The sequence below is a fragment of the Pituophis catenifer genome, unplaced genomic scaffold (assembly GCF_029215685.1).
Source record: "Pituophis catenifer annectens isolate HBS135680 unplaced genomic scaffold, rPitCat1.0.hap2 SCAF_8, whole genome shotgun sequence".
NCBI classification, from domain to species: Eukaryota; Metazoa; Chordata; class Lepidosauria; order Squamata; family Colubridae; genus Pituophis; species Pituophis catenifer.
This window is the reverse complement of record NW_027256888.1, coordinates 44,037,146-44,052,565: the sequence shown is the minus strand read 5'-3', so window position 1 is coordinate 44,052,565 and position 15,420 is coordinate 44,037,146. Positions and strand designations below refer to the sequence as shown.

Below are 15,420 nucleotides of genomic sequence, written 5' to 3'. Positions count from 1 at the left end.
CTTATGATTCTTGACGAATGTATCTTGTCTTTTTATGTACACTGAGAGCATATGCACCAAAGACAAATTCCTTTTGTGTCCAATCACACTTGGCCAATAAAGAATTCTATTATATTATATTGTATTGGCTATATTAAAATCACATTCTGCCTCAGATCTATTTCCTACATTTCAGAACAGAAAAAGTAAGCCTCACATGATTAGGGTTAAAGGAAACTATAATAAATTGTTCCCAGAGTAAATAACCTGTCACCCATTATTTATATCTTTACCTTACTCAGTGGAACAGTTTCCAAAGAGAACACATATTTAAAGGGGAATGAAAAGTTGTTGTCCTTGCTTGAGCAGATATAAGAAATAAAAGGAAGCATGACAAAAATGTTACAGTACAGTAGGTTTGCTATTTAAAATAAGTGTTGCTTCATTTAAACAGAAAACCATTTTCATTTTCATTCTTTCTCCTTACCAGTAATGATCTAAGCTTTTTTTTTCCTGTCGTCTATCCTATTCAGAGGGAAAAAGAGAACTTAGTAATCACAACTTTACTGAACAGTACAGGCAATATTTTTAAGAGATAGAATTAAATATAATATTTATTCTAATTATAATGAATTGAATACGTTGTAGTAATTTAATCTTATTGGATCACCTGACTAATTGTACTTTAGTCAGCCACATCAGTGTATGAATTGCTTTCAAGATAAGTGAAGATATAAATTACCCCTTCAGAAAGCTTTACTCTAGATTGGATAGGAAACCTTCTTTTAGTTCTACATTTTCTCATAATAGCTAACAACCATGGCATTTGATGGCACCTGGAAAATAGAGAAGAGTGAAAACTATGAAAAGTTCATGGAAGTAATGGGTAAGATCTGCATTTCCTTGCTTAAGAAAAAACAGATTGCTGATGCAATTCAAAATGTTTGCTACTAATCCCTGGCATTCTTCTTTATTAATCCCTGGACTTTCATTCCAGTTTTTTAATTTTTTAAAATTATCCTTCCCTCAAAGATTTACTGGTAAACCTACATACTTTCAGGTTTGTACATTTCTTTCTGTGACAAACAGAAACATTGACAAATGATTTTTTTTCTTCATGCCTAAGGAAAGACTTAAACCAAAGTCCACAAGGCATCCCCTTTTTTTTCCATGTTGGCTCTTCAAATCTTAGAAACTTGTCTTTCCTGCTTCCAAATATATACAATTCCAATCCCTACTTTCTTGTACACATCCACTCTACAAGGCTTTGTTTTCTCTCTTTTTTTCCATATTTAATTTATACTGTCATTCTGCTGTTATAGGTAAAAAGTCATTGCTGACTTCCCTTTTCTCAAAAACTAGCTTTCTGAGACTCCCATAAACTTTCTGGCTTCCTAAGACTGAGACTCTCAGAATCTAACCTAAGTGGCTTTGCGTTCTACAAAATCTAATATTAAGAAATCTAATAATTTCTTAAACATCAACTGCACCCAGGGTTCGGTGTCAAAAGATTTAGGATTCTGGCAACTGTAGACCATGAACACAAACATCAAACAATGAAAGCATTAGTTTCTTTAGCAAGTTTCAATTACCAATTCCTGCTCACATACCATCTCACAACCAGTCTGGGTAGATTCTGTTCTGGAATCTAGGCAAGACTGTATGCAGCAGACCGAGATGAGAGTCGTAAGTCTTCCAGCAAGATTTTTTATTTCATCCTCTATTTGCAATTCTCATTATTATGGTCTCAAACATGATATATATTGTTTCCCAGATTCTCCTCTAGGTCTATATTTCCTTTTTCAATGGAATTTATTGTTTTCATATGTGCTACTTCCCATTAGTTATTTGACTCTAGAATGATTGGTTTTCTATTGTTACTAATCAGTACTTGTGTTCTATGTGGTTGCACTGATGTCTAATTTTCCCTTGGTACTTTCTTTAGGCTTTTTTATTACAAAAGTAAACTAAATGCTGTATAACTTGATGTAATTTTACTTAATACTGCATCCAGAGCTTCCTCTTCTCCTTTTTTGTAATAACATTATTTTCCAGTTCAGAAGTATCAGATCATGTATATTTAGCTGATCTAAGCAATTTGACCTTTGACAATATTTTGGCTTCTCTTCAGATTGCATAAAAAAAAAGGATTTGCCTATTGTTAAGTGGGAGTTGTGTTTATGTGCTTATTCATCACCCATATTTTGCTTGATTTGGGGTTTGTGAACTCAGCTACTGGCAGATATGGAAAAGAGAAGGGATGCCACATTAGTAGTCCAAGATATACATCATGTATAATTCCACATGGATTAAAATCCCTAAGAAAGCATGAGCAGATCCTTGTAAACTGGTTGTATTAGCCTTTAAAACCAAAACCTAGACAAACATGAATTACAGAGGACAGACTCAAATTGTCCTATTCTATCCACTCCATTTAGATAATTTATTTAAAATAAGTATTTAAAAAGTATCAGTCTGCTGTGCAACTGACCCACACTCATTTTAACCTTCATAGGTATTAATTTAGTGAAGAGGAAGCTTGGAGCCCATGACAACCTGAAGCTCACAATCAAACAAGACGGAAACAAATTCACCGTTCAAGAAAACAGCAATTTCCGCAGCATAGAGATAGTGTTCACTTTGGGAGTGAATTTTGACTACAGTTTAGCTGATGGAACTGAACTCAATGTAAGAAAACTTTTTCTTCTTCTTAATATTAGTGTTTTGCTGTTGATGTGGGCTACCATAACCCACCTCAATTACTGTTCTCATGGATAAATATTCTGGTTTCATCAATCTTTTCTCACAGGAGTTAGTTTCTGATCTCCTGTGTTAGGTGACAAGATGGTTGAGAGACAAAGGATTCCAAAACACACACACTTTTGTTATAACCAGTTACTAATATGTTCAACATCTAAAAATCTTCCTTCTTCTCTTTTCCCCCTCCTTCCTTATATGCATGCTGTGTACTGTAGGGGACCTGGGACCTGAAAGGAAACCAACTAATAGGCTCATTCAACCGAAAGGATAACGGAAAGAAACTTGACGCACTCCGAGAAATTGTAGGAGACGAAATGATTCAGGTAAGTGTATCATTGGTATTTTTTATATACAGTAATCAACAACAATAGAAACTCATATTATCTTAACAAGGAACTGAGAAGATTTAACAAAAGAACAAAAACTTTATTAAATATTTACTTACAGTTGTAAGAAAAGAAATAGTTGAGAAGCCAGTTATGGGGCTGAAGCAAAAGGGAAAAAAATTAGATTACAACCTGAAATAACAAACTCTTCTAAAATTTAAAACATGAAAAACCAATTTTAAAATGTCTGACAATATATTAATCATAAGTGTAGCCTTGTCGTGAACCCTGGCCACATCTAGGGCTCCTTCCAGGATTCCATTCCACAATCCAATTTTGCCTAGGTTTGCTTTTTCCAATAGTCTCATCTCTGCCTGCTTGCTAATATGGGCCCTACCACAATAAACAATTTCCTGATCCAACCATAAGTGCTTCTTGGGTTTTATTGTAGCTCAGCTTGGGAATGAACTTCTTAACTTCTGACACAATTTAGTTAATAATTCCAGGAGCATTTCTCTTTCTGGATTCATCAACTGCTATATTGTTCAATAAATACTAGGATTAATCAAAACTGTTCAAACAGGACTATGTGTCATCTATTTATGGGTCATTATTTAACAATAAATACTGATTTTAGCCTATTTCTGTCACCTTAAAAAGGGCTGGTTTCTGGAATATAGAATGAAACTATTCTATAGTTTGGGAATATAAGCACTGTAAATCCAGAAAAATATTATAGATATTCTGACCTGTTTTACTTATTTTAAAAATAAAATCTTTTCAGACTTACACCTACGAAGGAGTAATAGCCAAAAGATTCTTCAAGAAAGCATAAACAACTATTGGTGAAGACTGAAAACCATCAGAAGATCACTTGTGTTTTCTTTACATTTTCTTAACCAAATACAAAGTAGCTAAGTACTAATATTCATTTAAGATGTATTTATCTTTTATGTACCATAACAATTTAGCTAAATGGTATCACTGAGTATGAATATAAAATTTACTTTTTATAAATGGGAAAAAATAAACCTTATTTCTATTCCATATTCTAGAAGACATTGTCTTTCATTGTTGTTGTGAATAATCGCTTATTTAACTCAATATTTAAAATAAATTATCACTCCTTTATAAAATAAAACACTTATAAGAACTATCTAGTCCAATCCAAATACCATACAAATGCTTTTTTCAAATTTACCTAGTTCTAACCTTTTTAATTTGTCACATTTCCTTATTAGTTTTTATTTTTGTGATTTCTCTCACTATTTTTATGTAAATTTGGAAAGAACAAATTTTGTACACACATTCTCATCAAAATGTCACCTAATATAATATATCCTAATTTATGTCCATTAGAGTGGACGACTTCACAACTAACAACAAAAAAATTCTGTCCAGTAGTCTTTTTTCACCTTGATTTGGTATTGAAAAACTAAGAAAAACAAATTTCTACTTAGGAAGAAATTCTTGGTTCAAGAAATCCAAATTTAAAAATTACAGTATACATTAAAATACAACTGTAAGAAACTCTACCTCATCTGTCTTAAAATTAATCTGGCTTTAAAATGAAGAACAAGTCCAGACAAACTAATTCAGATTCCACTGAGATAATCATGGTCTAAATACTCCTTCAAAAAAGACAATATTCACATTAATGATCTCAATTTTTAAGGAACTATATGCAATCAATTTCTTTCAGTTAATCTGCTCATGAAGTGCTTTTAAAAATGATACTTATTAATGTGTCTGTGAACTATGAAAAATTCCTGGGCTCCAATAGTTGACCAATTTCCCTTTTTAAAAAAAAACCAAAACAAAAAAAAAACCATTTTTACTGAGCATGTATTAATACACAGATCTAACTCACCAGTATATAATCAAGCCTATTGTCCCCATATCATTTAATAAATAATATCCACATTAGACCACAATAGAGATTCAATGTCTTGTGATTTTCAGTATTTGCCAATGAAATCCTAATACAAATGATTAGAAAAGATGGAGAATTTTAGCTGGAGCCTTCTCTTTCAAGATGATTATTTGCTGTTAAATTAGTGTCAACTTTTAATGATCACATAGTTAGAACTTCTGTAGGATTACAAGTAGTCCTCAATTCATTGGTGACTGTTCAAAATTAGAGCATTGAAAACATTGATTTATGACCATTTTTTCACACTTAACAACCGTTGCATGGTTGTGTGATCAAAATTTGGATGCTTGACTTTATTTACGACAGTTGTAGCAACCAGGGGTTATGTGATTACCTTTTGTGAACTTCTGACATGCAAGGTAAATAGAGAAGCCAGATTCACTTAACCACGTTACTAACTTAACAACTGTGGTGATTCACTTAACTAAAAAGTGTGCATCAATTATGTATATTTTAAATATATATTAAAACATGTATTTTGTTTGAACTAAAGCAGTGTCAATCAGGTTTCAGGCCAGGATGACAGTATAGAAACAGCACTGGCTCCACTGGTTGATGACTTTAGCTGGAACTAGGATGATGGTAGTGTACCCATTTTTGTGCTTCTTGACCTCTCATAAAGGTCAAAGCTCTTTTGACAGTTTTTGATACACCAATCAAATTATCCTTCTGAACTAACTGCAAAGTTTGGTAAGAGGTGCTATACTATGGTTTATTTATTCATTAGATTTTTATTCTGCCTTTACTATTTTATAAGAAACTCAAGGCTGTGAATATACATAATACTCCTTCCTCTCCCACAGTAACCCTCTGAAGTGGGGTGGGCTGAAAATGGGAATACAGAATATGAGTTGAAGAACTTGGAAGTCTTCTAATCCCTCCTCAACCAGGAGACCTATCCCATTCCAGACAATGAGTGTCCAATCTCTTCTTAAAAATCTCCAGTGATGGAACACCCATGAGTTCTGGCCATAAACCATTTCACTATTTGTCCTGCCTTCAGATGCTTTGGAGACTAGAGACCCAACAGTGATTCAAAAGCAGACAAGCAACATTCATGACTAAGGAGGGACTGGAACTTAGTGTCCTTGTTTTTAGGCCAGCACCTTAACTACTTACACCAAACTGATTCTTTCCTCTGTGGCTTGCTTCCATTTCTGTTGACAGAGCAGTTCCTCTGTTCCTCACTTGGACCTGCCAAGTCCAAGTGAGGACTCAACCTCCCTTTTCCTTTGCCATCCCTTTGAAACCACTGGGTGAGGTCATACCTTAGTTTGGAGCCTTGGTATCAATAGGTCAGCAGATGGTAGATGCACTTGCATCCGTCTAGCATTCTGACTAGAGAACTCTGCTAATTCCACACACCTTAAAAGTTGCCAACTTAAAAAAAAAACAGAAAACAACCCACTAAATTAACCTCTACTGCAGGGGTCTCCAATCTTGGCAACTTTAAGACTTATGGACTTCAATTCCCAGAATTCCTCAGCCAGCTTTGCTTAGCTTTGCTGGCTGAGGAATTCTGGGAGCTGAAGTCCACAAGTCTTAAAGTTGCCAAGATTGGCGACCCGTGCTCTACTGCGAGAAAAACGATAGCTTCTGTTCGAGCCTAAATGAAAACAACACATCTTTGCAAGGAATGTAAACTCCTTATTATCTCTACGCACCGCCACGGGCATCCAAGCCCAGGTTTCTACCATCCCAACCACAATTTCTGCGCCGTACAGAGTTCAAGTTCGCAGTGAACCATAGGCTTCTGAACAGACATAATAAGGGCCTCACCTCACCGGAAGTCTCTACCGGAAACATCGCTATTGTGCCTCTCCTTTTTTGTGTGTGTGTGTGTGTGTCTCTATGGTAGTAACTGTCTTATGTACGCCGGGCGCCGTTCGCGGAAGAAATCCTTTCCGTGTGTGGGACAATGGAGGCTGCGGAAGGCGTTGAGATACGAGACCGCCGAAAGACTGAGCATGAACCGGACCGGCTGGCAGCCGAGGTGACCGGAACGACGGGGAACATCTCCTGCGGGCCCCCTCTCTCCGGGACGTCCTACTGGCTGGACTTCTGGCTGATGATCCTCTTCGACTTCGTGCTCTTCGTCTTCGTTTATCTGCTACCTTGAAGCGGCTGTATCGAGGGGTGAGTGGGAAAGGGCGGCGGCTCAGGGAGACGAAGGAGACCGCTTGGCACGGGGGATGACGGAGTGATAACGGGTCCCAAGGGCGAGAGTTCCAGATTTGAAGAGAAATCAGCAGGATTCCGTTTGACCACTTTTGAATTTCGTAAATAGTGTGTAGCCGGCGGTTGGGGCTTGTGGTGTGTGGTTTTATCTTTTGGGATGTGAGGTACGACCCACAAGCTGTACCGAGACTCGTGAACCCTCTGCTTCCAGGATCGCATCAGGCCAGGGCTGGGCCACTGTGGCCCTTCTACAACCTGTGGACTTCAACTCCCAGAATTCCTGAGACAGCCAAGCTGTCTCAGGAATTCTGGGAGTTGAAGTCCACAGGTTGTAGAAGGGCCACAGTGGCCCAGCCCTGCATTAGGCCATTTCCTTTGGCCCGGCAATAATGTAAATCCCAGACGGATGTCTATGGAGATTCTCAGTCATCCAGGTCATGGTTGTCCCAAAGGTGCTTTTTCAAGAAGCAATTGGACTTCCTGGTTTTTCTTTGAAGACGTTTCGCTTCTCATCCAAGAAGCTTCTTCAGCTCTGACTGAATGGAACTACCTGCGCCTGTGTTCAATAGTGAAGGGACACAGGGCAGAAAAGGCACAGCTCCACAACACAGTCCTTTCAGCAATTCCAAGAAGGCTCCATACCCATTACTCAGGTGACCCTGAGGACACAGACAAACCTCCAAGTGCCCTCAGCCACTCTCTAAAACAGGGCTGTTAAACTCATGCATCATGCACTGGCCAAGGCCGGTTTAGCAAAGAGGGGGAAAGTCTCGATACTTCACATGACAATGCAAGTTAGACGCTCCTGCTCTAAAAGAATGCAAATGACCAGCTGTCAGCAAAAAATATAAATCCTTCCATTCCCCATCATCCAGCCAGTGCTGAACAAGCTTCTTGGATGAGAAGCAAAACATCTTTAAAGAAAAACCAGAAAGTCAAGTTGCCTCTTGAAAAAGCATCTTTGAGATAATCCGATGGGTCCTTTGAGATAAAAGCAAAAGTTTCTTGCTTTGTGGGAGATCATTGAACAAAACAGAAATCACGTCTTATTCTCTAATTAAAATAATTGATGTTAAATTGAAGAAGCCTAATAAGTCTTGAACTGGCAAAACATTTTAGTGTGGTGGATGAGAAATTCTGGAATTGTAATGTTTTAATAGGAAAACAACCAAACAATATATATATATATATATATATATTGGGACAATGGTAATTGGGACAATGGTAATTGTATACCACCATTTAATTTGAAACAAAAGAGTCAAGATGTGAGTAAAGTGAAAATGGTCAGCTTTCATTCAAGAGGTTTGACAAAAAGTATGGCATTAACATTGAGGAATTACAGCCATTTTAATACACCCATCCCCAGTTTTGGTGGCCCATTAAAGATGGAACAAACTGTTGTGTATATGTTACGTATGTCTTTTTTAATATTTATATTCAATAAAAACTATTTTTAAATAAATAAAGATGGAACAAACTAACATAATTACATGTATAAGCATTGTTTTTAATACTTAGATTAAAATCTTTTGCAGTCAGTGAGACTGCCTGAAGTCTGGATCCCATGACATAACCATTGTTTCCTCGTTTGAAATGCTTTGCCACACCTTTATTACAGCTGCTTTTATCTATTGCTTGTTTGCGGGTCTTGTCATTGTACCAATATGTACGAACCTGATTGTAATTCCCTTTTCCTCAGCTGGAGCAAGTAGTTCCCTTTCCTTTGATACAGATGCTTTCTGGGGTTAAAGGATAAAATGTTATCCTTCAACTCCAGGACCCAGTTTCCTTTTCCTTCCTGCTAAGAAGCAATTTAATTCTTAAGTATCATTTTGCTACTAAATAGCTAGTCCTGTTTCTGTAGTTCAGGGTTGAACTGTGGAGTTCTTGGTGCTATGTAAGTGTGTTTATTTGTATGTTTCTTTACATGAATAGGTAATATCAGTGTCTGTGTGATGTTCACTGTGATCAGTGTGATCACAGTGTGATCAGTGTCTTGGTGATTTCTTGATTGTTTTTTGCTTGATTGTCTTGTGTTAGGGAACAGGCCAAAAATGGGATGCGCAGAGGCCAAAAATGGGACGCACGGAAGCTGAAAATGGGGTGCGCAGTGGTGGCCATAGGCGGCAGTGGCAATGGGCGGCAGCAATTCCCGCAGCCTGGAAGAGCTGATAGATGGTATTCCGGGAGGCAGATCCAACCGCCAATCAGCTGCTCATGCTAAATCAGGCTGTGCTGAAGCTGACCAGGCTGTTTCCTGTTTAATGCAAGGAGGCAAATTGCTGAAAGGCAAAGGCCAGCGGGTGGGAGCCAGCGAGTGGGTGGGGCTTCAATATATGCTGTATAAGACATACAGACATTTCCACCCACTTTTTTGGGTAGGAAAAGTGTGTCTTATACACCAAAAAAATGCGGTATTTAGATATGTTCTGCACCTTGAGTTATTTGTAAAAAAATAATAAAGGTGGGATATAAATAATATAAAGAAAATGTGTAGTTTGGTGGGGAAGCAAAAATTTAGAATTGCAGCTGCCTGAATTTGCATCTACTAGGAAGTCTTAGATAGCATCTAAAATTGCTGAGGCAAAGAATGGACGAGTGATTTATTATGAAAGTTTGATCTCCAAATATTACAGTTGTGCATTTCAGGACATAGTGTAGCAACAAGCAATAGTAAACACTGTAAGTATACCTGAGAGATAAATATGTCTAATTCTAAGGAAGTGGTATATTTAAAACTTTTTAACAACTGTACCAAGTTTTCAAAACAGGGATTTTTTTTGTATGTATTTGAAACAGGGTGGATTTGATTTAAATCGAGTTGATTTAAATCACAATTTAAATCATGATTTAAATCACTAGTAAAAAGGTTTGATTTAAATCAACTCGATTTAAATCATAATTTTTAAAGAGCAACTGTCATCTCTGCTACTCCTTTGACCCACTGTTGACTCACCGATAGTCCCAGTGTTGCAGAATATACAGCCTCGTGCTACATAACTAAGCTCCATTTCATGCTGAATAAACTAAATTATTTATGTATCTTAAATAGAAAACTATCTTACGATAGATTTTTACCCCAAAGTTTTTTATTAAAATAAATTCGATAAAAATTAAAAAAAATCTGATTTAAATAAAAAAAAATCCGATTTAAATCAAAAAAATCTGATTTTTTAAAAAAAAATCATTGATTTTTATCCACCCTGATTTGAAAAGATCAATTTTAAATGGTTCAAAAGCAAGTTTATGCAACTTCTTATCTATACTGGATTAATGACTAGTTTTTAAAATCCAGAATTATGGCTTGTACCTTTGGAGCAAGATTTCTAACTTCACTAATCAAATAAATGGTCTTACTTCATTTACTAAACATTTATCATTCCATTTTGGGGTTAGTGATTGAGAATGTTGGACTAATTCAGAAAATGAGAGGATAGAACTTTTTGCAATTAAATGTAATGCAATTAAATCTTAATGGGTAGGGTTGTTTTTTACATGTTGCAATCAAGTCAGACCAAGTAAAAATGTAAATCACTTTATGCCACAAAAGAAAAAATACTGGATGGCTGTGATTATGTCTTATTATGGCTCCATAGCATTATACCAGTATGTGTCACATGCAGGCCATGCCCACCAACTCTGCGAAGTGGAAAACATCGCAATACATCATGTGATGGCAATGTGACACCGCGAGTTTGACACCTGTGCATTATACAATACTTGAAAAATCTAAGACAAAATGATGAATTAGTTTATAATTCATATGTTTCCACCTGATGTGTCAGTGGCTATTAAAATAGTTTTAAAACTGGATCAACATTCATGAAATATGGAGTTTTGATGACTAACAACTGGAACAGATATATGACTAGAGGCAAAAATGAATAATCCATTGGGAAGGAACAACAGAATAAGTTATGTTCTACTTTTAGGTTATCAGGGAACTGATGATGCTGATGATACTAGAAGTCTGATGCACAGGATTATATTGGGTACAGTTTTTTTCACTGATTGATCTAATTTTTGTTTTCTTTATACTGCAGACAACCAGACTGCCTTCAAGAAAAACCAGCTCCTTTAGCTGCTTTTGCTTCACAACCAAAAATAAAAGAACACTGGAGAACTGTTACATCAGAAATCTCAAAAACAACTGCTCTTTCTATATTTGAATTGTTGACATAGTTTTGCTGAGCAATTAGATATGGTGAACTTGCTCTATGATGACCTGTCATATTTCACATTATTCTTCAATGTGCAAATTCTGCCTTACGGCAAATATAACTAATTGAAGTGTCACAACACTTTCAATTAAGTTTGCAGTTGTCTATTTTCAGCAATCGACTCTATCGCCATACAAGTGGACTGGAGACAAATATCTCTGTAACAATAATGTATGATGAACTCTTAGCATAAAATGAGAAAATGTAACCTGATCAATTCTGAGGGTTGTTTTAACTGATTTTATGTAAAGAAGTTGCATATATTCTTCTCAATATGCATTTGCCATGTTTGAAGTTTTAAAGTACTTCGTGTTCAGCTTTGTGCCTTCAGAAGCAATGTGTGCTTGGACTGTGCGGATGATATTTTATGATTCTTATGATATATAAACAGACCAACCATTTGAATAAATTTTACTCTGTCTAATGTGGTCCTGATCCCCATTATACTTTGGATTTGCCCTTTTGACATTTCATGTTCTAAAAGTAGATTGAAAAGAAAGTCTGCAGACATTCCTGTTAATTTTCATAATTTAAATGTTTTTCTTTTGATTGGTTTTGTGCTCTACTCTCAATAATGTATAAGCTGAATATTTATTACATTTATATTCTAGAGTAAATGGATTCACCCTATTTTTGTCAGGCTGGGACAAGGGGCTTTCTTTAAACATTGAATTAATTACATTGAGCTTATAAATTTGTTGTGTTGAGCACAAGATCTGAAGCATTGGTGGAGGTAGGGTGAAGTTCTAATGAGATTGAATTTGGGTTTATTTTCTTTGAGAAATTTGAGAGGGGGTTATATTTAAAGTAAATTCAGTATTGCTGTTCAACCTATATATGTGTCAATTCCTCCACAAGAATTGACTATAGCCAAGCAATAAAAAAGGAATGACATGATTGAATCAAACATATTAATATCATAACTTGAATTCTTTGTCCTAAGTTAATGTTCTAAAATTGTTCTTCCATCAGTTAATAAAGAAATAAGAAAACCTTTGATTACTTCAGAGTTCAAATGTGAACTCTGGTCTGCATTTACAAAGTACAAAGATAATAGCAATATAATTATTTTCTTCACTGAGAAACTGAGTATTTAGAATGATTTTTCTTTTCAAATTCTAAACAAGCAAATAGGAATGTGGCCCAATATACTAGGTTCTCAATTTTATTAGTTGAGAAAGTCAACTTACTATAGTGTGTAAGTACAACTTACTCTGTAAGAGAGTTGTAAGTAGTATGAATATAACTGAATGCACCACTACTTGCTTTACTATTCGGTCTAATAGTATTCGTCGGAAGGGACAAGAGTCTTAAAGAAATGGGTGATTCATAGCCACACTCTGAATGAGAAAATTATCACATGTGAATTCAAGTAAAACAATCCATGTCATGATTTACCTATATTTACATATTTATTAAATACATCTGGTAATGTTATTTAGAATCTTTCATATTGTCAGAATGTCCACCCCTATCCATTAAAAATTTGGAGTCTTGGTAAACTTAGCATAGTGAAATGAAAACTGGCCTATTTAAATGCATAAAGATGTAACAAGTATTCATTTGATAGAATTGGACATGTCATCTGCTTTTACAGAAATATAAATCAACTGCAGTTCAGAAGTGAAACAATATGATATGGAGCAGAATGCAAGTATTACATTTTTACCAGATGTTTGGTTATTGTATTATTTGCTAGTAAATATTTAGTCTCTCAAACTGAGGAGCACTGTATTCTTAAAGCTAAAAATTAATGGTTTGCTCCTGTTTCACAGAAAAATTATACATCTGTAAACTAAGCAGAGATATTGGATATCTTATTTTTGTTTTATCAACAGGTACATGCAGGGCAATTTTAAAAAGTGTTAAATTTTAAAAAGTTTTAAAAAGATATTCCTTTATATCACATTAAATGTATTTAAAATTACAAAAGCCACACAAATCTATAGTCTCAAGGGAACAATTATAAAAATAAAATTTAAAAAAATCAAATATTGCAAGCAAATATTAAGACTGTACAGCCAGCTATAAAAAAATGAGAAGTTGACCAAGTTCCCCTTATTTGCTAGCAATAAATTTGTGCAAAAAATATCTATTAAGACTTTTATATTTCTTTAAAGCACATATACTCACAAATCCAACACTTTTCATTTATACAGAAAATGAACATTTGCTTTACGTTTTTAAAATACAGTAATACTTAACAGAGGTAATTCACATTACTTTTTACATAAATATTACAAATTCAAATTACTTCAGTAACAGCTTTCAATTGAACACTTTGATTCCAGTACTTCTAGTTCCATTTTTACCTGCATATCAGGAATGAAATGAACTTTTTTTAATTTAAAAAAAGTTAAAATATCAAAAAATAATTTTAGTTACTTTGAGATGGTTACTTCTCTGTTTTATTTGTAATCATGAATATGTTAACTATACATGCTTTAAACAAACCAGTAACTTCTGAAAAAGCACTCGAGCATGATAGATACCAATAAGATTAAAAACTAAGTCACCTCCGTAACAAGAAACCAACAATGTGGAGTTACATTCATAGTTAAGACAGTCAGTTTGGTGTGGTGGTTAAAGCACCAGAATAAAAAGCAGAGGACTCTTGAGTTCCAGTTCCACCTTAGGCACGAAGTCAGCTGGGCAATTTGGGCAGCTTAACTCTCTTACTCCTAGGAAGATAATGGCAAACTACTTTTAAAAATGTCAAGACAGCAAAGGACTTTGTCCAGGCACTTGTCAGGAGTCAAGACTAACTTGAAGATATGGAGAATAGGTAAGATACTGTCAGTGTAAACAAAAGATATTTGGGACTTTCAACTCAATTTGATTGCAATTTTTGGGGAAGTTTCTGAAATATTTTGCTAGTGCCTTCTTTCTAGGGCTGAGAGTAATTGCCTCAAAGTCATTTGTTTATTGTATCTAAGGCAGGACAAGAACTCCGATTCTCTGCCTCTAATCTTACCTTAGTCACTAGACCTACTGATAGTCTTCAATTTATGACCATAACTGGAGCTGAAAAATTTGTTGTTAAGCAATGCAGTTTTAAGAGAGATGTGGCCTGACCCAGTTTTATGAGCTTTTTGCCGCAAAGCAAATCACTGCGGTTGTTAAGGCAGACATGTGACTGACTTGCAACTTTCCCTACCATCTTTCCCACTGGCTATCGGAAGCTGGCTGGGAAGGTCACAAATGGTGATCACATGACACTTCAACTGTTGCGTGAGCCAGGGGTCAAACACTGCAATCACAATCATATGACAGAGATTTCTGTAATGGTTGTTGTGCAAGGAGTGGTCACAAGCCACTTTTGCCAGTGCCGTTGTGACTCCAAAGGGTCATTGAACGAATGGTCATAAGTCAAGCCCATATCTTTCAGACATTGCCTCTGAAAGTTTAGAGAGTAGAAAGACTCCTTCATTAATATAAATATGGAACTTCAATGTAATAATATTCCTTATTGTAGGAAAGCATGCAAGCATCCCTATTTTACACTACTAATAATGTTCTGAGTAGGCCCAACCACCAATTGTAATAGCATTTTCTCCATTTGGTCAAAGTCACAAATTTGTATTTAATCCAATTATAATGCAAACTTGCAATGGAGTGTTCCAAAACAGATAGCAGCTATCATGCTGAAAACTAAAACACATTTACATTTTTCGGACCATCTTTGTAGTCATTATTTTAATAGAAAATGCTTATACAAAGAAATTTTAAAGGTACGGTGTCGTACACCTAACAACTGCATGTGTATTCCATTTCAATCTTTAAAAAGGAACATTTTCAGGCTGAACTGATCAGAATCCATGTTTATGTTTCTGCTGGTTTTAAGAAAATCAGAGTACTTTCTATACATGCAATGATTTAAATATTCTCTACGGCAGCTTTAATATAAAAATATATTTATACAATTCATTTATCACATTTTTTGCAGCCCAACAATATACTTAAATATTTTTATTACAAACAACTGCTATGCATAATTTTCGTATTTAAAATACTGCACAAT

At 35.4% G+C, this 15,420-nt stretch overlaps 1 protein-coding gene and 1 long non-coding RNA gene across 2 annotated transcripts; both read left to right on the top strand.

Moving 5' to 3' along the window:
- Positions 1-798: 798 nt before the first annotated feature.
- On the top strand, positions 799-3,900 carry FABP2 (fatty acid binding protein 2). The gene is made up of 4 exons (XM_070949149.1): positions 799-865; positions 2,495-2,667; positions 2,955-3,062; positions 3,850-3,900. The coding sequence occupies exons 1-4, from the start codon at positions 799-801 to the stop codon at positions 3,898-3,900; spliced, it is 399 nt and encodes a 132-aa protein (XP_070805250.1).
- A 2,842-nt stretch (positions 3,901-6,742) lies between these two features.
- On the top strand, positions 6,743-12,306 carry LOC139320328 (uncharacterized). Its single transcript, XR_011600687.1, has 2 exons — positions 6,743-7,134; positions 11,223-12,306. It is a non-coding gene; the product is annotated as an uncharacterized lncRNA (long non-coding RNA).
- Positions 12,307-15,420: the final 3,114 nt, after the last annotated feature.